At 36.4% G+C, this 23328-nt stretch overlaps 1 protein-coding gene across 1 annotated transcript in view; it reads right to left on the bottom strand.

Annotated features, from left to right (window-relative positions):
* Positions 1-1349: 1349 nt before the first annotated feature.
* VWA3B (von Willebrand factor A domain containing 3B) overlaps positions 1350-23328 on the bottom strand; it is a 70662-nt gene continuing 48683 nt past the window's right edge. The window contains exons 21-28 of the mRNA XM_075057242.1: positions 23215-23265; positions 20897-21116; positions 13860-13980; positions 12962-13086; positions 11642-11779; positions 11003-11100; positions 6831-7072; positions 1350-1648 (exon numbers count right to left, since the gene is read on the bottom strand). Of these exons, the coding sequence (XP_074913343.1) occupies positions 1407-1648; positions 6831-7072; positions 11003-11100; positions 11642-11779; positions 12962-13086; positions 13860-13980; positions 20897-21116; positions 23215-23265 (1237 nt within the window). The 3' untranslated portion in view covers positions 1350-1406. The remainder of the gene's footprint in view (positions 1649-6830; positions 7073-11002; positions 11101-11641; positions 11780-12961; positions 13087-13859; positions 13981-20896; positions 21117-23214; positions 23266-23328) is intronic.

Raw genomic sequence — 23328 nt, 5'->3', positions numbered from 1 at the left:
TATAAATGTGTTATGTATCTGGAACACACAAAAAGGTCTATGATTAAATTGGCTACCATAAAAGCTGGAATTCACCAAATATATGGGTTACAATATATGCACATGTATACTTTAATTGGCCACCTTCTGTTTCTATTTGATTAAGTGTATCTTTTTGTAGCAGTCGCTACATATCAAGGTGCCACGCTTAGATCACTGGTCGGCCCGGACCAGGGAAAGAGACAGATAACACACGCAGTGTGAGCGCCAACTTCCGCCTTTTATTGCGCAGTTAATTCCTTTTATACTAACAAGGGGAGGTGGGGTTACAGGTACATCACAAGGCTGCGACTAACCCTCTAACTTTCCGTGACAACGCGAGATCTTCCGAACGCCGACCCCTACACTTTTCAACTTCACTTTACTTCAAATGTAAAGATGAATACATACACCTGCCTGGAAATTTTGTAGGTATCTACAGTCAAGCTTGTGAAAATCTTTAATGTCCATTCACCTTGATATGCCAAAAAATATTAAGAATCAGTCTTCACCTCCTTAACAGAAGGCCCTAGACAACCATACAATTGTGTCACTACATCCACAAGACATACTTTGGTTGAGGTGAGGATCTTCACTGCTAAACACACTACATTCCCCCGACTGTGTGCCACTTCAAATGTCATGTCTTGGACAGTGAATATCACATTACATTTGTTAGATAGAGAAAATTAATCTTTATTTGGATTTTTTTTTTTTTTTTACTGGGTTCAGTCACCTATCCATTATTTGGGAGCTAAGAGTAGAGATGATTCTAAATGTGTCTAGGTGCAATTCCTGCTTTCATTTATAATGCCATAACACTGGAGCAATTCCACTGCCTTCAGAGTAGCACTGGCTTTATATCAAATGTCACAGAGAAGAATTCAGCCCTTGGTCTAAGTCTGTGTTACCAAGAGGTTAGTCTTAGAGGGCAAAGCACCTCATCTGTGTTCTTATGGGACAGTCCCCATCAGTGGAAAAGCTTTCAGACAGATACATGTGAAAATCAGCACCAGTGGAAAACTGGGTAAGCTCCCTGCAGCAGGTCTTCCCAGAGGCCTTACAGACTGAGTCTGTGAAAAACGAGTGTTGGAGAAAGGCATTTCATAAGAAAGACCCACAGTTAATAAATCAAATAGGTCTGCTGCAAACAAAGGATACTCTCACAAATACAATTTTCCATTCTCTCATATTGATACTTTTCAGCAGCACAGCTGACCCTCTGACACTGTTTCTTTTTCATACCTTCAAAGTAAGTCTGCAAAATCATAAATAATTTAGCATTAACAAGTCAGTTTATTTTTGATTCAGGGAATAAAATTTCACAGTTACAGGTACTAAAAATATTTCCTATCTGCAGCCTCATCCATTCCTCACAAACTCCTTCATCATGCAGCCTTAACGTGGCTTCCTTTGCTCTGCGCAGTGGTACTGAGACTGTCTTGCCAATACTTGCTGCTCCATGTTGACTCTAATAATTCTGGTAATGTTACTTTTACCAGAGACTTTTCTACAGCAGAACTGTGCAAGCAACAGGAATCCTTTGGTGAGCTGGGAGTTGAAGCACTCGGCGACTGCACAGTTTGACGCCTTGATGAACGCCAGGATGATGAAGTGGACAATGAGGATGCTAGGAGAGAACAGGTACTCTTTTGTGAGAGAAAATATTGCCCCACCATGAGCTTGGATATAACAGTTCAACACCCCCCAGTACATATCCCAGGATTTATCATGGAACAAATGACTTTATGACTATGGTAACAGAGTAATGGTCCTATGTAAAGAGGCTTTTCACTCCTTTTCTTTTTGCTTTCATCCTCACAAGTTCAAACCAGTCTGCTTTTTAAGTATTCTCATTTTCTAAGCTTGTAGCTCTTGTTATTCACATGCCAACCTTTGTTCTTACTCTGTCTCAGGAACCATCTTCTAGCGACTGCTGGAGACAGGGTCTGGGCGACATGAACCTTTGTCTCACCCAGTACAACCATGCTTATCTTCTCTGGTTTGCTATTAACAATACTGTGTCACTGAAAAGTCACTTTTTACAATCATATCAAATGAGACCACCAACTACTAGTCACCCTCCTAGCACAAAACAATGACAATCATAATGAATGAATGGCAGAAGACCAGAAGCTGGAGGAAAAATGAAAGAGAATAAAATAGGAAGAAACAAAGTAAACAAAATCATATACTCTATTTTGCTTCATATATTTCTTTAGGAGGATTTCTTGGTTTTAAATGATCGTATAAGAAACACTCGTGTAGTAGAAAACAAAACTGTGGGAGGCATCTGAAGAATAGAGATATGATATACAGGGTGGGGAAGCAACAGCACAGACTGAGTACATAGAGAGTATGAGATTTGAGTATGATTAGTTTTAGGAATGCCAATCATCAATAGCTACCACTGAAAACTCTGAAGCTGAGAGTTTAAAAATCAAAAGTGTGCCTTTGAAAATTGTCTTATAAATGCATGACATGAGCACTTAGATGCACAAAAGGAACATTCTGATTCTTCTTGGGCACCCTAAGAGATAGGAATCTGGAGTTCACCTGTGTGAGGATCAGGATTCCTTGACAGTATATGATAAGCTGACTATCTGTCTGCAGTACAAAAACATTGCCAGACTAAAATACTGCAAGGTATAGTGGCCATACTGCTACCTTGAATAAAAAGAAAGATGCACTGTTAAATACAATTCACAAAATGTTTATTTTCTTTACCCAGTGCCCGTGCCCTCTAAGTACCTTCCCAAGATGTTGGAAGAAACCATTCTGGTCTTGTTCCCAGAACCTGGACAGAATTGCCCTTCCTCTCCACCCTCAGACACCCCTACACATTCCTCCTGCACCAATGGTACGGCACTTTCTTCCTCTGCACATCTCCATGTTTCATTCTTTATGGGGAAAGAGATGGAAAGTTTAACACACTTTCCTCTTTCGATGAGCGGACAACCCTGACAGAAGAGAGAGTTGTTTGGGCCAAGTTGTAACATGCTATCAGCAGAAAAACAAAAGCTAAATCTGGAGGCTGTTGGGAAGCCCTTAACAACACACAGCTGCAGTAAGTAACAGATGCAAGCATAGCTGAATTGACATCAACTGCTTATTAAACAAGCCATGACCAACAGATGGGAACACTGCTTTATTATGATAGCCTTCTCCAAATGCTGAATGAACTATCTGGAAAATGAGATTGGAAAACAAGTGGGTGCTAAAAATGTGAAATCCTACTGTGGGAAATCCAGCCAATCCTCTAGACTGCCAGGTGCCACAGCTGTTACACTCTTGAACCCAATTCAGAGGAACTAGATTTGCCACAGAAAAGGATAGAAAATGATAATTTTCAAAGGTCTCCCACCTACCCCATATTGGCAGTTACAGTAATTATCAGTGTAATTGCTTCAAGTCACATCTCATTATAAATTAGAAAGGACATTTGGGCTCTGTTAGCTCTGATTTGCTAATGTATCAGGCAGTGCAGTCTGTTACTGTGTATTATACCTGTACTTCACTCTGAGTTGTTTTCTGGTGTAGTTTTTTACTAGACAGCCATTTTGGAAAATCAACAAGGAAATCCTGTGAAATGAACATTGATTTTAGGCATTACAGAACAGAGAGAAGACTAGAAAGACAGGGAGAAGAATTTTTCTATGGAAACAAATATATGTTTTTTTAAAGTATCTGTAAAAACAATTATTGCAATAACCAATGACAGAGTTAAGTATTTGTGATCTTGTTCAATCAAATAGTATTATTTGAGTTACCTAGACAAAGAATCATTAGCCCACTAACAGTCAGCAGGAATTTGCCAGGACTTCATTCACTCTCTTATAAACACACAGAGCTAACTAACACAAGAGCAACAAGCATACATACTAAAACAATAATGTGTTAAATATAATGGTTCTGGAATACATAAGACAAAATTACACATCAACACAATAGTGAAGCTCATATACACTAAATAACTACCACAATTACTTATTCTTCATTTGCTTCTGTTAACATTGTTTCCCTGAGTGGGAAAAACAGGAATGGGTTGTTGATTTCTAACAATCAGGAATATTTTAGCTGAGCACAAACCAAACTGCAAACATTCCAAAATGCTCCTTTAGTTCAAACAGGACCCACAGGTCTGTGGAAGTATAAGGCTTCAAGGAAATACAAATCTTCATCAACCACCTATTTAAGAGCCATGTAGCTGAATCCACATTATCTTGGAGAGCACAAAAATCCATCCCTATATTGGGCAGTGCTCATTTAAGTTCAGGAGAACTTACATCCTCATATAACAGATGATTGTACACATGAAGTCAGCAGAACCATAGGAGGAAGTGTTGATTAGGACATGGAGTAGTTACAAAACACAGCTCAATCAGATTACTAAAAGAATATCTATGTATGTGGAGAGTTCATAAGAAGTGACAAGACAAACCTTTGGAAAGGAAATGTAGGAATTGCTGATGGCATTAAATGCTTTTAACACATTACACACATACATACATATGGAAAACTATCATGTATAAATATGAAGAGAAAGCCTTTACTTCAGGCAAACAGATCAGGACTATTGAAGATTTTTTGAAAGTTAAAATATATCCAAATTATTCAGGTATTTGATATTACAGGGAAAAGAATATGTGGGAGGATTATGTATCTTTCAGATAAACCTGTTCCCAGTTTAATAGACTGCTTTTAGAAATCTTGAAAGAATAACAGTTACTGTAAATGACATTTAGCTACCAAAATTATTAGCTTTAACTATTGATGGTATTTACAGGTATTCAAAACATTTCTCTGAGATGCTGACTGTATTTTTAAAAAAATCTGCCTTTGTTATAAACAACCAAGAAATAACGAAGTATTGAAAACAACTACCAGGAAGATCAGGTAGGGGATCACACTGATGAACATTGGTGTGTCCAGTGTATGAAGGGCAACAATTCAGATTTCAGGGCTGTGTTGTGTTGTGAAAACAGGGTGTATAAACTCATAAGTACTTTCGCAATTTAGGCTCCTGACTTGAATATCCAGCCTTATTTGAGCATTATGAAAACTCCATGAAGGGAAAATGCATTGTTAGATAGCTGATATTTTTAATATCTGGTCCACAGAGACTAACTGAACACTTCATTTAGAACAGTAGAGCTTTCCAACACCTCACCCATGTTATTCAACTCTTACTCATATCAATATAATTAAATATGACTATTCTGAGGGTAAATGTTAACCTGTATAGGTGAACCTCACAGGTCTGGTGCTCAGCACATACTGGACTGCCAAGCAGTAAGTGTAAACTAATAGTTCATACTAGACCCAAACCTTGGGCAGAAGGAAAAAACAATGCCAGGCAAATTTGTTTTCTTTATTCTCTTCAGTCTTTAAAATAAAATCCAGTATTAACACAGTTAAAATAGATGTGCATGTCAGGGGTCAAGTAACACATTTGATATAATTTACAAGATTATATACACAAAATGCTATGAAATCATTAGCATAGTTTGAAAATGGGACAAATATCTACATCCAAAGAGTATAAATACACAATCATGTACAGGGATTGGATAAAGAGATATCTGATGAAACCCTGTGAGGATGATCATATAGTCTTTCCTAACATCTTCATCAGCTCTCTGACTTTCTGCTTTCTGATAAAACACAGAAGGATAGGTAAATTAAAATACATTTAAGAAAAAAAAAAAACATATCCAATGTCCGTGGTGTCATAAGAAGAGGACAGGGTACTCTCTTTAGCAAGTTCGACCTGCACACCACCTTGAAGTCTTGTTAGAGTCTTGATAGAGTACTATGAGATTATTTGGTAAGTCTAGGCAGGATTCAAGTGCATAGATAGCCACTGCTCTCATTTAATCTTTCCTTCAACCTGCATGGAATCAGTAACAGGACTTGCTGATCACATTAGCATTATTTCACATTTGCCCAGCATCTGCATCTCAGGATGTCTGAGAGGGAGGAGCCTGGGATAACTGAGCATTTCCAGTGAAGTAAGCCTACCTGTGAAAGCTGTGGTCTCTCACAAAGCTACAGGACAAGCCCAGCACCTCTGCTCTCATATAATTCTGACCAGGCAACTCCTAAAATGCAGTGGCACCATAATACCCCTTACAAGCAATGTAAATGGAATTTGCAGACAAGCTTTAAAAGATGAGTGGGAACATCAAAGGGAAGTTCAGAGAGGCCAAATCAAGTTGATTGACAACATGATGATTGAGTGAATCTATAGTCCACTACTTTTGGAAGTAAATAATTAATGAGGATGTTGAGAATGTGTTTAAAATAGTACTACCAGGTATGGATAAAAATCCTCTTATCTTTCCACTGAAAGTAGGATCTTTAAAATGAAGAGCTTCAACTGAGCTAGCTCAGACACTAAAAGCAATTTAACCTCTGAAGCATTGAGCTCCATAGGCAATACAGACATACCTTTAATCTAACAAGTAACAAACAGTAGAGGGACTGGAATATCTACCCTGCTTACTAGCAGGTACTAAGGTTGGTGTTATTGCACCTTCACTGCAACTACAAATGTTAGGGAAATTAAGGTAGAATATGCCAGAACATGCTTTATTCAGTTCTTCCCTTTATGGTGGAAACACATGCTGAGAACGATCAGTGTGAAGAAAGGTTTCCAAAGGACGTGAAAGAATCTCCTCACATAGGACATAGGAAAGCAGGCTGGTCTGACACCCAGAAATGCAGAAAACTGGTTCCTTTTGTGGGGATTAACTAAAGGCCCATCAGATCTGTTTAATCCCTAATATAATTTTCCAGAGCTGCTACTTTACCTCCAAATTCTTCTTCATTGCTACACAGTACATTTCTTCTTCTCTGTTTTACTTCCCCTCTGGAGACAAACAAAAGATCATCAGAGTTCAACATCCTCTCCCTGGGACATCTTTTGTCTATTGCTCTGCTCTCCTTTTTCTTTTTTCCCCTGTCTTCTTTCATAATACTTTCTCGTGCTTCGTCTCCTTCTTCATCTTCCATAGACAAGTGAGGATAGGGCTTTGTGGCCTCTCTGTCCAGGCTAGAAAATCAGACAAGGAAATTCACTAAGCTAAAAGCATGGTTATCATATACTATTTTAAAACCTTTTTTATATGACATAGCTTTCACCTTTTCCCACATCTCACAGTACAAGAGGAGGACTTATCACACTTTTGACCATTAGGGCTATAAATGTCTTGCAATTCAGTTTCTCTTTAATTTATAAAATAAGTAAAGAATAGCCTAAAACAGGGCTCTAACCCCTAATTCTGTCTACCTCTTATGACTCCAAAAAGGATTTGGGCAATAATTGTCTTTTATGGTGTAGGTCCAGAGCACATAGTGTTTTACTTTGCATGTGGAATTTGTTAGTTACATTTGCAGAGTGCTTGTTCTGCCATAATTATTTCTTTCCACTCTGATGGGAGGAAAAGACCCAAAACAGATGCTAACATCTGATATTAAAATGACAAGAGCTATATTAGTACCTCTAAAGATTAGTGAATTAAGCATGACCCCTAGTACACACCACATAAACATCAAAAGACAATTCCAAAGAACTCAGAGCTGAAGAGTTAGCCAAGCTATTGTAATACATCTATGTGCACTGTGGACTCCCTGTCAAAAGGGGAGCATGGGCTATCCCTTTTAATTTTTTCCCTTACTTCTACGGGACTTAGCACACAAGGATTTTCTCTTTTTGAGCTTCTAGTATTGTATGGCATTCGAAGTTTTTGTTTCCTTTCTGAACAAATTATGCTTCTATTTTGTTTTTTTCTCTCAACAATGTCAGCATGTTCTCATTAGATCTGTGTGCATCCATGAGGAATATGCTGCTCTGTTCCCCTTTGATAAGTATGACAAGGGAGGTAGGTATCTATTTTAGAATATAATAAATAATAAGCTTCAGTGGGGAGCACATTTCCATGCCCTCTAAAAGGTAGGGGCTCTAATGGAAACTCCAACTCAGTCTGGGCTGGAACACTGCCATAGCATTGCTAATATTAGTAACTGATTAAAGTGTAACTAATGAAATACAGTTGTTTAATGGCTTTGAATGTACACCTCCTCATAAAAGGAAAACAATCATTCAACACAGCATGGCAGTTCCAAAAATAAACAAAAATGAAGTAAAATCATGGCCAGTACTGTTTTTTTAAGAAGCAGACATGTTAAAGCAGCAAGAAAGGAATGAGATTTCACTTTACAAGTATATGGCTTTACAGAGAACTCAAAACCTTGCTGAGAATGTTACAAGCAAAAGACAAACATTCTGAATTAGTAAGTGCATTGTCAGGGACCGTCTACTCAAATCTTACATAGCAATCTACTGTAGAGGGTTATAGATCCAAGAAGTAGGAAACTTAAAAGACTTTTAACTATAAAAGCTCTTTAGTACCAGTCTTCTATGGTTAATTCTTGGAAAAGAGACTTAAAATTCAGCAGAACCAGATATGACACGTAATGTAGAAAAAGGTGGAGAGAAATATATTTCAGTAGATGATAAAGTTGGGAATGTGCAAAAGAAGATGCTGGCAGCAAATTGTGGAATATTGTGGATTGGTAGTGATCACCAAGGTTTTTAGTGGCACACCAATACACTTCATCTGCATACCTGGGGGTTAGGTCTATGTTGTCTATATGCTAAAAATTACTATTTATGTAGTTTATCCAATGCCAACAGAGGACCCTGGGAATCCCAAAGGCTCCAATATGTCTAGTTCAGGGCTGTTAGTGGGTATCTCAATTAAGAGAGGCTCAGTTTCAGATGCTCAGCTCTCTTTGTCATTTCTTATTAGCTGCTTTACACATTTCACTGCACTCTGCGCAATAAATCTTGACATCCAATATACATCCATGGAGCCATTCTCAGAGCTGCCAAATATTCAAGTGTTACTGCTCAGAGTCCCACAATGTCCCTTTGTGTATCTGGGTCATGATGTCTTTAAAACGCTAGCAATCAGATGTAACTAATAGCATTTGCAATAATATTGTTTGGAGGCACTTCTTTAACAGGGGTAATATGAGGACAATCTTAATAGTGCTATCCTCAAAAATAGAGACATTTTGCAGTAAAAACATTGCCATTTGAAATATGGTGGTTTCTTTCTAAAATATACAACTGCTGCAAAAAAACCCAGAAACGATGTAGTAAAAACTTCGGAACTTAAAACAACTGTAAGACATTGGTGTGCTCAATCAAAACAATGGCAAGTCAGCTTGGCAATGAAGTCAGTTTGGAGAATGAATATTAAATGTGATATTAAAGCACTCAGTCATGAAACAAAGCATGCAGAATGAAAGCCACTATTATTGCTTATGCATTTAGTCACATCTTTTCTTAATAAGGGAAATAATAATTCTCATTTAGAATATAATCCAAATCAGTGGAAGGGAAAGACTGCCACTGATTTTGCTGGAACTCAGCTCAGTTATATACCTGCCTCCTTTCAACTGGTAGTATGCATTAAGTAGGAAACCATGGTCCTCAGGTTTACTTCTTGATGAAAAGAGGCTACCATGATGTAGGTGATCTGGCCTCAAAAAAGGCATTGATGTATTTCCAGATTTGGAATTCTGCTCAGTAAAGTGGGGGTATTCATTTGTTTATGTATGTGCTGTGGCTGCAAGCTGGCAAAAAAGCGAGTTTCAAACTGCGCTGGAATCACTATTAGAAAATGTCTGGGAAACAGGGCTTGCATCAGTGTTGCTTTTTCATTCCATCATTCTCAGGGAATCTATAGATCAGCCCACAACTGGTACCCTCACCCATCATTTTTAGATATATGATGTATGATTTTTAGATATAATCTTTAACACTGATCATCATATTAGAACAGTTAAGTAGAAATGACGAACTTCTAAAATTGCCTTCAAAGGTGGGATTTGTCCTGTGCATGCAACCTCTTGGGAAGAAATTTGCCATGACAGAGGTAATACACATCTTTGACAGCAGTGCCCATACTACATTGACACACATGGAAGAGGAAACCGTTCAGTCTAGAATCCCGATGGGATGTCAAGGCAGATGGAAGAGTCAAAACAGAAGTATATGTTTTCTCACATAAAATGTGAAACCGTGCAGCTCCTTCTGGGAAGAGGCTATGGATGATAAAGGTTTACATGGGTTCAAAAAAGTAACCGCGTGAATTCATGGAAGAAAAATCCATCAAGGCTGTTTAATACAGAGACTCCAATTCTGCTTCAGAAAATCCTTAAATCACAAATTGCTGGAGGGTGGGAATTTATTCTGAAGAAATATCCCTAGATGATTGTTCTGATCTTATTCTACTTCTTAAGATCTGTTGTTGCTAGCCATCAGAGATTGTCGGTGCTCTGAAGGTTATCACAATCCAGTGCTATTTCAAATGTATTAAACTAGAACTTAATACAAGACAAAAAAGTAATCCACAATCATTTGGAACCACTGCATGTTCAGCGCACACTTCACACCAGAAAAATATTACCCCTGTTGTACGTAAGTTCTGCAGAACTTAAGTAGGGGCTCATATTCATCCTACACGCTCTCTCCCCATCATTCCCCAGATTTAAGCCCAGCAGAAGATTCAGTATCTTAGAAACAACTTGCAATTTTATGCATAGCTTTATATCACAAGAAATATCTTAAAGGAAAAATAAGTTCTACAACAAGCAGAAACTCCATCCCACCTTTCAGTAATCCTCTAACAGCTTCCTGGGGCTAAGCTTCAAACCACCACATCCCACCAATGTTTCCAAAACAAAAATAGGGCAATAAATTGCCAGATAATAAAATGGTAGGACAGTTCATGCTCTTGACTGACATGCTTGTGGGTGAAATCACTTGGTTGCATGTATAAAGCAAGCCAGTTCACAACAACTGTAGTTAGAGTACTACATATGGAAATCGGACAGCATAGTTGAACCCAAAATGCAGCATTTAAGATTCACGTAAAATAACTTTTATATTTTTAGGTTCAAGCATACTCACGTCATATAGTCCACCATCTGCACCATTTTTATGTACTGACAGGAAAAGGCATACTTTGTTTGGCTGATTTTAATAAGCCCACTTCTTACACAGTGTTCCTGCAATAACACAATCAAGATTCATCTAATTTAAACCTAAATCTCAGAAACAAGGAAGATACATATGTCTAAAAAGTCAACTGTTTTAATGTAACTGTAATCAGCCTCTAAATAATGAAGATAAAAGTTTCAAGTACAAAGTACATTTTCTTAATATGCAGTATGAAAAATGCAGTAAAATTATCATAATGGCTTACAAACAAACAAACATACATAATGAAATGGATTGAAGACTGTACTGACTGTGATAAAACTCCCTATGTTTCTCATTTTAGCAGCATGGAGCTTGTGAAAGCCACCAAACGGATTATAGAGGAAAGAACAGAATATGATTTAAGAATAAATTATCCTACAGAATTTCTTGGTTCATGTCTAGTACATAAGCTCTTCACTGAGCCCTGAAATCTGATTTGTTTTGGTTAGCTGGAGACAGGGATTGGGACAGTGAGCTCATTAGCCTGGAAAATTGTATCTGCCTCATCAAAAATAGAACAGTGGTAATACCGTTGCCAAATTGGTATCATCTTCTAGGTTTACTTACTTTGCTGTTGTTGAACATCAGAACTGTGTAGAGTTTGTCACCTGTTTCCTCCCTCTTTGGTGTTGCTATGACAATGGCAGGCACATAATATTCATTTCCTATCTGTGTCCCAGTCCTGGCAAACACATAGTCTCCAACCTGCACATCAGGAAAGCATTGGTTTGCAAGAACCATGTAACTTGTGAGTTTTACAAGACATAAAAGGTAAATACTAAGATATTTTTACATTAATCATCATTCTAACACATTCCCACGTTTTTATATGGATCTTTAAAAGAAAAGAAGAACAAATTGGTCCTTGCATGTACCGATCACTCACAATTTCCACTGAATCAGGGAGAGGACACAAAGCAAAAATAAAGGACAGAGCCCTACTAAATGTAGCAGGGCTCAACTAGCAAGTCAAACTGAATTAGGATACTCTTACAACTGTTCATTCCCATGGACTTTGCTCAAATTTATACATTTTTAATGAGCTTTTATAGCAAGCTTGGAAAACTTAGAGAATTCCATATGTAACTGACTTATACAAAACAATTTTAAAAATTAACACAGAAGTCACAATTTTCCATCAAATTCCACAGATCTTCTCTAGAGTTGGATGCTCCCCTTACAGAATACGAGGATCTACCAGATCAGGATTTGCCTTCATTTTAAACAGAAAATAAGGCATGTGTCTGTCTTGTTTTAAGTGTAGCAAAGCAGTTATAAAAAATGCTTCTTGTATTCAAAACAGCTGTATCCATTCTGTATCCTTTCTGTAGCCATCATCCCTCTCATGTGTAAAATAAGAATCACCTGGAAAAAAAACTGATTGCAGATAGTCAGCTGAAAAATTTTAAATAAAACCAGAAATGTAATAAGAATTTTATTCTCCATTACTGTTATTTGCCTTAGTATAAGGTTATCTGCTGGATTTAAAACATGCTGTGAAAAACAAATGGTTATAACCTGCTGTACATCACATTGTGTATAAAAGGCTCTCCTTGATTCATAATCTATGTGCTAGGAAACAATCAGTCTGCTGGTAAATAGCTCACCTTTCTTCCATAGGTGGGCAAATATCCATATTTTATAAAGAAAAGAAAAAAGAATGTTAATAATCAAAGGAATAGGACTGCAAAGAAAACGAGCTCCAAACAAATGAAAAATAGTGTGTTGAAAATAGCATGATATTACTGTAACTAAAAACTCTTATTTGAAATGAATAGATGTATTTTAAAGATTTAAAAAAAAGACCCTGTCCTTTATTCTATGTGTGACCAAATGAACAAAATTAAGAATGCATATTTGCTGTCATAACAAAAATACAGTTTTCACCTGTAGATGTGGGCACGGCATAGCACCTCCCACAGGTATAGTGAACTTCACAGGTACAGTCCAGATCTCCCCATTGCTGAAGTCAACAAGTGCATAGGTAGAACTGATACGCTTTATCACAGTTCCTGAAAAACAACACAATAAAATATTCAAATTATTTGTCTTTTACCCCTTGTGGAAATTTTTTTAAAATCCTATAGGCTGTCACACATCATTGAGGTCAAACATGTCTATACTATACATTCTTCATTTTCATTTAGCTAGGGTAAGCTGCGCTAGGGCAATAGAGAAATTTGTACCTAAAAAAACCATACAGGTTTAGTAATGATTCTTAATAATGCCATAAAAATAAAATAAAGAATAATTTTTAAGCCCAGGTCTGAAATCTACAGTTAAAAAAAAGTAATTTAAAAAAACAAGTAATGGTAACACAAAGATAAACACACATACACACACACACACACACACACTTTTTTAAATGCAATAACAGAAGACAATTTTACCTACTAATCATTCTGGCTCAAAACTAAACAAGAAGTCAGAAGCATTTAGTGAATTCTTTGAACACACGGAGAAGCTTGGCTTTTGCCAAACACTCAACAGCAACATTCAAGGGAGACATCAAAGAGAGATAAGTTGATACACTTGGATACTCAGTTACTTAATAGGAATTCCTTCCATACTCTTCTTATATAAATGAATCATTGCTTTCTAATTTTACAAAATGTATGTCTTTTTATAAATGTATATATGTGCACACACAAGATACATATTCATTTTTCATGAGTATGCAGATGTAATATTTAATCTGATTAAGATAGAAGTAGCTAATTTTGACCAAAACTAATGTCCTATCAGCATTAAGAAACTCTAAAAAATATTTAAAATATGGATATACCTGGATAATAAAATCCTGTGACGTCAGATCTTGCAATCACCTTTTGGCTTTTGTGAGTCAAAAATACTTGGCCTTTTTGTCTTTTCTTGGACTTTGACTTCACAGTTTCTTCTTCAAGTCTCTGTAATTTGATACAATTATTTTTTCCACAACAGCTAAGCCTGTCAGCCTCAATCTATCCTTTGGAATTAATTAAATATTTAGGCAATGTAATGTTATGACCTCTGCAGATAATTCACAGTAAACTGGAATTATTTTAAACATTCAGAATAATTATAAGCAAAGGAAGCAATGTTACAGAAAGTACTCATGGATAAGATAATCTAAGAGTTTTCACTATACAATCCTGTTTTACATGGTCATAACAATACCTATATTTTCGAGTGTTCAGGCAGAAATTTACCTTGATGAATTATGGCTCTGGCTGCCATTTTCCTAGAAAAAATTTTACAAAGTTGTACAATTCATGTTCAAGGATGAGGTAAGGAAAAATCAACTGGTTTTGCAGAATAATTGAATGTTCTATACACATTCATTTTGTCCAGATATGTGAGTCTTCATAACAATCTTCTTTTCATTAAAAGTACTTCACTGTATGGAATGACTGATTAAAAAAAAATTTCAAATATAGAATTAAAAAAATTGAAAAAAATCTTGAAGTGTCTGGAAAAAATGTTTATTTCCAAACTATAAATTAAAAATTAAATTTTTCATTGTTTTTAAAACATTCCAGCTTAGCAAAATACTATACTACATTTTCCAGAGCTGCCACTGTCCATCATTCTGCCCTGCTAGTTTGGGTTCTTAGTACACTAGTTCTCCTCTTTGGGGGGCAGCTCCCCAGACTACAGCTCCTGTAATGTACCACAGCCACAGAGGACACTGGAGCTTACTGCTGAATTGCTCATAAATATGTCTGGGGGACGACGTACCGGGATGGTGAAAATAGAAACACCAGTGGGGCTCTCTGTCTGTGGACCAACTCAACTCCTAGTTGAAGTCAGTGACTGCAATTAGGAGTAACTGAATGAAGAATGCAAAAAGCACAATGGATCTCACACAACAACTGAGGCAGGGGGTCTGGGAAACACAGTATGTGAAAAATTGTCAAAGACTCACAAATCTCAAGGGGTCTATGTAAAAATATACTGTCAGGCTTTCCAAGTTTGTGCATACTTGAATTTACAGTCACCATATTCCTTTACCTTAAAGCCTTTTATATCTCACATTAACATTTTATGGAGTCTCAGCGTTATTTGCCTTTAAAGTAAATCATGTTCCTGAATCCCTTTTTCTTCTAGAAGAAAAAATTTCTTCCCATTCAGGGCACGTCTCTTACAGGAAGTTTTGAGACGATCAGAGTATTATGTAGATATGTCAGAATGTGAAAGAACACTTTACATTTTGCTTTCCTGAGAAAATTAAGAAAACTGATGATATAAGAATATTTTCTTTCTAATATTGAAAAGTTCATAATCCCAGTATTTTTACAAGTACATTTTAGTAATCCTCAAGAATAACACTGTAATTTATATTTACTACAACAAACGCAAATTAATTCTTGAAAAAGTCTATTATTTTGTCCATACTGCTCACAATAATGTTTCTAAATACAAATTGTAAGCAAGTGCAAAGTTAAATAATTCAGCTTCTCCATTAATTTTTAAAACACATATTTATTAGCCTACCTTGTAAACAATTTGCAAGCATCCATCTCTTACACAGTTCCTTTGAATCATAAAACCACAAGCTTGCAATCTCAAACTTTTCCACAGATCTACACACTGTTCTGAAAAACAACCATAACTCACAGGCTTCTAAAACCCCTGCTTGCTAGGGTGTGTAGGACCTCTTCCTTGCCTGATTACATTTTTCTTCCTAAAAAGATATATTTGATTTTGATACTTGATTTTCCGTAACAGTCAATAATGACAGAAAAGCTGGGAATAACTTTGACTAAATTGTTTGTTCTTAGTTTCACTATAACTATCACAAACTCTTTTTTCCAATCTCCCATACAAAAATCACAAACAATCCTAAAAAAAAAAGTCCTAAAAATAAGTAAAACACACACACAAAAAGGCAAAGAGATATTTTAAAGAGGATAAATGTGGTGTTTTTCTAGTTTATTCTTTACCGCTACAGAATATAAATTATATCAACAGTTCTGTTTTTCAAACTCAGTCTAAACCAGAGGCTCTTTACAGCACTCAACTGACTGCTTGAAGTACAACCTAACAAAGGCTGATTTGCGTGCAAAGACTTCCAGCTCCACAGACACAAAAAGGTATTTGGGTATACCATTTACTTAATTCCTCAGGCTCCAAAGGGACAGCTGCTGCTGAATATTTATTATCAACTAATTTGTAATGCTTGACTAATAACTTGGGCAACTTCCAGCACTCGCATTAATCCAAATACTAAAGACTGCACAGGCATCCACAATGAGGACGCCGAGTCCTGCAAACTTCAGGTGGTTCAGAAATACTAAATTCAAATCCGTCTGTCCTTTGTCTCCCACAGCGTTTAGGTGTTCAGCACAATTGACCCAGACACTGTCAGAGCGCCCATTTCTGGGCTATCGTTCTCCAGTATTTTTATTACAAAAGAGCCCCATCTGATTCTCAGGGATTTTCACCCTGTTTAGCTCTGCTTCCGTTGAAGGCAATGCATTAAACCATGAGGTGAAGGAGATTTTGTTTACCTCTGCCAATACCTGCTACATTTTTAAATTCCCTTTCAAAGAGATTAGTTTTTGCACTTTCCTACTATAACTGAGAATGGATAGGAAGACTATCCACAGATCTCCATGTATCTTGGCTCTAACTTTGGCTTTTCACAATCCTGACACCTCTAGAGCCAAGCAACCACTGCTTTTCCCAGGCTGTCAGTGGCAACAAGCCCATTGTGTGTAGACCACAGTCCATTTTTATGAAAGAGCCTAACTTTTTGTAGCTACATGCTGTCTCTCCAGCAGGTTACTTCACTGATGACAATGGAAAAATTGACATTTCTAGGTAGTTATAACTTTTTTCTTGTTGCACTATTTGGGATGCTTGTTTTCCCTTGTGTCCCTAAACAGACACAAGAACAAAGGCAGGGGCCTAAAGAGGCCAAGCTGTTTAGGAAACACATGAATGCAAAAAAGGTATCAACAGACAGCAATTAGTAATCCTTAAACAGTGAGGAAGAATGAGGAGTGTAAGAAATAGCACACCAGGAAATAGAAGAAACTGCCAAGGGAGATCCAGAATTTCCATTCTTGTAAAGAATCAAGTCTCAGCTATAAATATTTTGTTAGGAATAATTAAATCAATTGTCTATGAAACATATTTTTCAGAAAGAACAGACTCAGTGAGTCACTAGAGGTCCCTTTCCACCCAAATAAACATGCTTTGCAAAACACATTATGCCTATTAACTATTTTAAGTTATTTTTAATCACATAGTGACCATTCAGCAGGGTCACAAACAAGCGTAAGCCTTGCACGTTCGAGCTTATCCTAAAGGGAAACACAGTACTTTTAAAAGCATATTCTTAATGAGAGTTAATCCTTAGCAATGAATGCAGCTTTATTTCTCTGCAGAATCTGAAGTCCATTCATATGCAGAAATAGAAATATTTGGTATGAGAGGAAATGTTCTCCATCACTATTAAAGCCCCAATTATAACAGTGGGGAAAAAAATACTTTACATGAAAATGTTATGGCCTTTAACAGAATGCACAAAACTGTCCTGGAAGCTATCATGCTTGGAGAATAGTAACATCATGACCCCAGTAGACCTGAGGTTGTCTAATGAGAAGTGGGTAGGGGACCCTGAACAATTCCTTTTACTAGGTGACATAATGTTGCAAACAGCTTTAAAATTCAGTGAGAAAAAAAAAAAAACATCATAAGAAATGATGGCTGACTGTTATGCCTGACAAGTTCAAAATAGAAAACAGATACCATATTTTAAGTCAAGGCAGTTACTTATTAGAAAAAAAAAGTAAATGGTACATTCCTCATTTTTAATATCTTTAGATGAAAGCTGAGTGCCAGCCTGAAGAGAAATATTTTTGTCAAGCCATGCTTTAATCTGTACAGCAAAAGGAACTGAGTAAAATGAGTAAAATACAGTCTACAACTAGCCCTCCAATTAGGTAATCATCAACGTTCAGTGTTTTATATTTTGCCTGATAAAAACAAAAAGTATTTGCTCATTTCCCAAAGCATTTACTTCTTGCATCACTAGAGGTCTTCGGTCATCTCATGGCCCTGTGCAGATGGTTGTCTACTTCATCCTCCTCCAATAAGGCACTGGCATACCCTACCTTTCACAGATAAGTGCAAACATAGCAGCCTGAGCACAACTCCCAGAGAAGGTCAGAGCACAGAGGGAGGATAACCAGACCATTAATTCAGTTGTGGGCTTAAACGGAAAGCTCTCATAGCAAGGATATCCAAAAAGGATTACTAATTCTTTTAAGAAGTTGTGTAGGTAATTATGAACCCTTAAATGCTAGAAACTAAGGGGTTTTATCTTGAATTTAGTGAAAAAAAAATAGCAGGAAATTTAAAAGTCTGCTTTGTTGAGTAGACCTCCAGGATAATTGTGATTTTTCTACCATCTCGCAATGACAATTTTAATTCAGTGCCATATCAACTATTTCCTTGATGTAATGTATTTCAGCTGGCAGTTTATTTTTTTACACCCATTTTGTAGACAGACATCACAGTTAGAAAAACCTCTGACAGCATTTTCAAAAGGCTCCCCATTTTCTTCTGGTTTTTTTCACTGTTTTTTTCACCACCTAAAGAGAACTCTAATTACATCTACATTTCTGTCTCTCTTAAAGCCTTTCAGTTGCAGATTAGCAATTACTGAAGATGGTGCTCTGATTAGGCTCCTAAAGCAGGTTGACTCAGGATAAGTGATTGCACAATGTTAATCACATCATGTCTGAGAGCACACATTGGTTGTTTCAAGGCAACAGTAAAAATACACTCAGCAAATGAAACATGAACAAGTTTCTGCTGCTCTTGTATTGGGACATTATATGGCAGAGGTAAAATCAATAATCAAAATCGCTGTAGTAGCAATGTAATATTTTCAAAAAGTAATGTAAAATGAATCAAGATAATCTGTTTTTTGAAGACATTAAAATGTTTTCAAAAGTACAGTCTTAATGAAAAAAAATCTCAAAAACTACAGAAACTTGAATGTGATCCTTTCCATAATGACTTAATTTCATACATGGTCTAGCTATCATAATACATTCTATTCCATTTAATGTAAATAATTTTTTATAACTTATGTCATAGTATGTAAAGATTTTTGGTATACTCTGGTAAGCAGAGAATATGGATACTTGGCATAATTTACAGTTGTAAATTCCAATTGTACATTCCCATTCATTGCTGAGAACCCACAGTCTATGTTTGTACTGTGCTCATTTGAGTTTCACTTAGCTTACCTCTTCAAATTGATGTATGTATGTGTGCATATATACACATATTTATATACATATACATGCATATGTCAGGGCAAAAAAGAACTACCATGATCACTTGATTATGCTTTCTACATAATACAAAGCCTAGGACTTTCCTCAGCATTCACTGCAACTAGGCCAACTCCACCTTCAAGTTCCGTTAAAGAGCAGTTTCCCTCACTCAATGATATAAAACAATGAACAGGAAAAGGAATATATTAATATACGAGCTTTATGATTAATTCTCTATTCTACTTATCCTCTATTAGAACTTAGAGGTTTGAGAATAGATTTGCTTTCTTATTAATTTCCCAGAGAGCTTATTTTAATATTATCATAGTACTACCCTACCTAAACAGCAGTACTACAGAGGCAGCAGAACTCCCAGTGAAGCATTGTTTGATGAAGATTTTAGATGAAAAAACTTGAAACTGAATAAGAGAAATTGTTTGGTTTTTTCAGAGGTAAGTACTTTGAATTTCAAAGAATCAATAGTGTATACAGAAATCTTTCCACTGGGGAAGATTAAATCACTTTTTAAAATATAAAAGTCTGTTTTTCATTTGCCTGAGAATTCATACTCATATCTTGAAGGTAAAACCATTAAGGTAGAACCAATTCATTTTCAAGAATGTTCCGAAAGAGTGAAAATAATTATAGAAGAATACAACATTGTAACCTAAGATATGTTTTCTGACCACAGAAAGAGCTAAACTGAAAAAACATATTCTCTCTTCCAATAGGGCAGCCTAAAATAACTCACTAGCCTTATTTTTGTACTTATTGCTTCATATATTTGCATATGCATTTCATTAACCCTCTCAATAGTGTTCCAAATAAAATCAGAGGTTCATCTGGGGGACATATATATATATATATACATATATATAGATCAAAAGTCACAAACTTCAGTTTCAGAGTAGCTAGACTACTTTCTGCTACTGTATTAAGGGAGTGGGGAGAGCACTCTGGCCTGCCAAAAGTAGGTGTTCACTTCAGGATGAGCTCCAGATGCCACTGACTCCGTTCACAACACTGTGAGATTAGCTATCAGTTCATGTAGGCATACATTTTATGGACAGCTAAATTTTAGTGTCTGAATATGAAGCTAAATGCCACCTCTTCTCTCCACCTTTTCGCTTACAAGAAAGATGCCATGGAAGATTACAGTGAATTACTCCAACATTACAAGATCTTTTAGTCCTGTTTATCAGATATTAACCCAACCACAAATCTTATATCATAATTGCCTTTAATATATCCTTCTTTCATATATATCTCTGCTGTCTTTGCAGAGGAGATAAAGATACTTTGCTCAGATTTGTTTCTAAGAGGCTCGATTTCTGTGATGCTGTCAGCTTCAGAACTTCTGCTTCCCTGGTACTTCAAAAAAGTCATTGAAAGCTTGCTCCCTTTTTAACTACCTTCTTTCCTCTATCCATTTATATAGCATCATGCTAAATGCCTACTTTATCAGCTCTAATCATGGAACAAAATTATTCCAGAAGCACATACTGAAGAGGAATATTGGGAGGGGGGGGAATCCCTTCCAATCTATTACCTTTTTATTGTTGCTTATGTGTGATTCTGAGCTTTTTTCAGTTTCCTTTTTGACAGCTTCCTGAAGATCAGAGGCTTGTTGTATATATGTTAATGCTGCCAGTATCTCATCTTCTAACAATATTACATCTTCATAGGAAATTGGCCACCCCAAATTCTCTAAAGCCTCCAGCAAAGCTTCTCTATGCTGCATATACTGGACTGGCCCATCCTCTTTAAATCTAAAAAAAAAAAAAAAATTTTTAAAAATTAGTAATCACAAGTAGGAAAAAATTTAATTTTGGCAGTACTTTACAAATAGAATCACAAAGCATAAAGTTCTTGTGTTTCATCCAGCTGCTATTGTTTAGTCAAACAATCACATCTGGCCTAACCATATCTCATAGAAAAACATCTACAGAGCAATTCAAGTGGCTGAGCATAGATGTCTGGTGCCATTTTATATGTTCTAGAATATGTGAGGCATCAGTAAAGAACTTGCAGATATGAGTGAGAAAGTATGGAAATCCCTGGCCCTTCTAGAGCAGCAGACAGGGTGAAGTGGCAAGCATCTAGACAATCTAAAATGGCACCAGACACCTACTAAGTCCTGATTTGCCATCAGTCTTGACTGATCACATAAAAAAGAGATAATCTCCTGCTGTTTATTCCTGTCAGTCCTGTGCTGCTCAATTTCACTCAGTGATCAGGAGTTTGCTTCTATCCATGGCTCAGATTATGTCAATGTCCACTAGACTAAAGAGCCAGTTTGAAACTACACACTGAAGGTACTTATAAACCAAAAGGTGAATTAGATACAGTAATCTTATTGATAAAAAACAAACAAACAAACTGAACCCTCCAAAATCCAGAACAGGTAGAATTCTTTACAACTCCAATTGGAAGTAACATACTTCTTTTTAGTACTCAAAAAGTAGCTGTTCTCTACAGCTTTGCCAACATTTAAAAAAACATGAAACCTAGAACCGGGGAGAGTACTTGTCTGTCTTACCAATACATACAACCAATTTGATGCCTACCACGTTGCCCCGCTCTTTGTCACTGCTTATGTCCCTACTCCTCTAGGAACTGCTTTGTATTGAAATTAACCTGACCAGTATATTTACCTAGATTTTGTTCTCTACTACTTGAATCCATTATTAATTTATAATCAATGTCAAGCTAACTTACCTCCTGAGTTTGATCTCTCAACCATTTTGAACACAAGCACCATATTACCACTTCTCTAGTAAATTTGAATTTCTGGTACCTGAAATAATACATACTAGGGAACCAGGAAGCTCCTCAACCAATTATTTCAGGACTCCTGTGACTATGTTAGTAGACTTTGTTTATTACTCTCTCCTTCCAGGTTACTTATTTTGAAAGTATGTTGTCATCCTTTTGTAATACATGAAAATGATCATTCAAATTGTAAATTTAGAAGAGAAATAGATCAAATATTTCAATTTCTATGCACCAATATTAACAATTTTCATATGCTCCTCTAGCGACAGACTGTACAATTGCTAGGACTTTTTTTCCTTATATACATAATTGGCCATACATAACCAACAATAAAATACTTTGGATACCACTCTGTCAAATTTCTATGCTCTACAACTCGTTGTCTACAAACAGACATCTATTTCCTTTTTTTTATTTATATGCTTTTCTTCTGTTCAACAGCCTTCACTTCCGCTCTGCACCAGAATGGGCTTTTAGTTCTTACTGATGACAGAACTGTGTATTTTTTGCTCACTAGCTTAAGTCTTCTTAAAAGCATTCTAGTTTTAATTCCCATTTTTCTGCCTAGGAATATTTCATGCCCGTTCAGTTTTCATTAATTTATCTTTACTTTATTCTCTGAAGTAAACAGATGCTAACTTCACTGATCCCAGTCTTGTTTATGCAGTCACTAGTTTTCTAAATCAATATACAGAAATAAGCTAGTTAAAGTAGTACAAACTTGCAATGTGATATACAGTTCCAGCACATGCTGTAAAGGTGCTTATTATACCTTTGCAAACCAGCCACTGAAGTGGTCTTTACCGGATGAGAGATTTACCTTGATGCCAAAGGCAATGACACCCTGCCCTCCCAAGGCCCTGCCACTTGACACTCCTTAAGAACAGACCAGCACCATTCAAATGGAATGCAAGCCCTTTCCTTTAAAAATAATCAGCACTGCAAGAAGGAGGTCCAGAATTTAATATTACTCCATATCACATACACATTTTTGAAAGTAAGGCTGGTTACGGAAATAGCAATCAAAAAGTATCAAATATTTATGACCAGCCTTTCAGAGGTAAGTTAGAAAACCAAAAGGTAATAGCTTACTTGTCTCTTTCCTCCTGAGATAGTGCTCTCCAAATAACTAGGTTGAGGTGCCTATTAAGAAAGTAAAGCAGTTTTTGAGGGAATGCAGTTCCTTGTGCATCTGATCATCTCAAA

This window comes from Buteo buteo, chromosome 25 (assembly GCF_964188355.1).
Source record: "Buteo buteo chromosome 25, bButBut1.hap1.1, whole genome shotgun sequence".
NCBI classification, from domain to species: domain Eukaryota; kingdom Metazoa; phylum Chordata; class Aves; order Accipitriformes; family Accipitridae; genus Buteo; species Buteo buteo.
The sequence above is the reverse complement of the archived record's forward strand: the minus strand, read 5'-3'. Positions and strand labels throughout refer to the sequence as shown.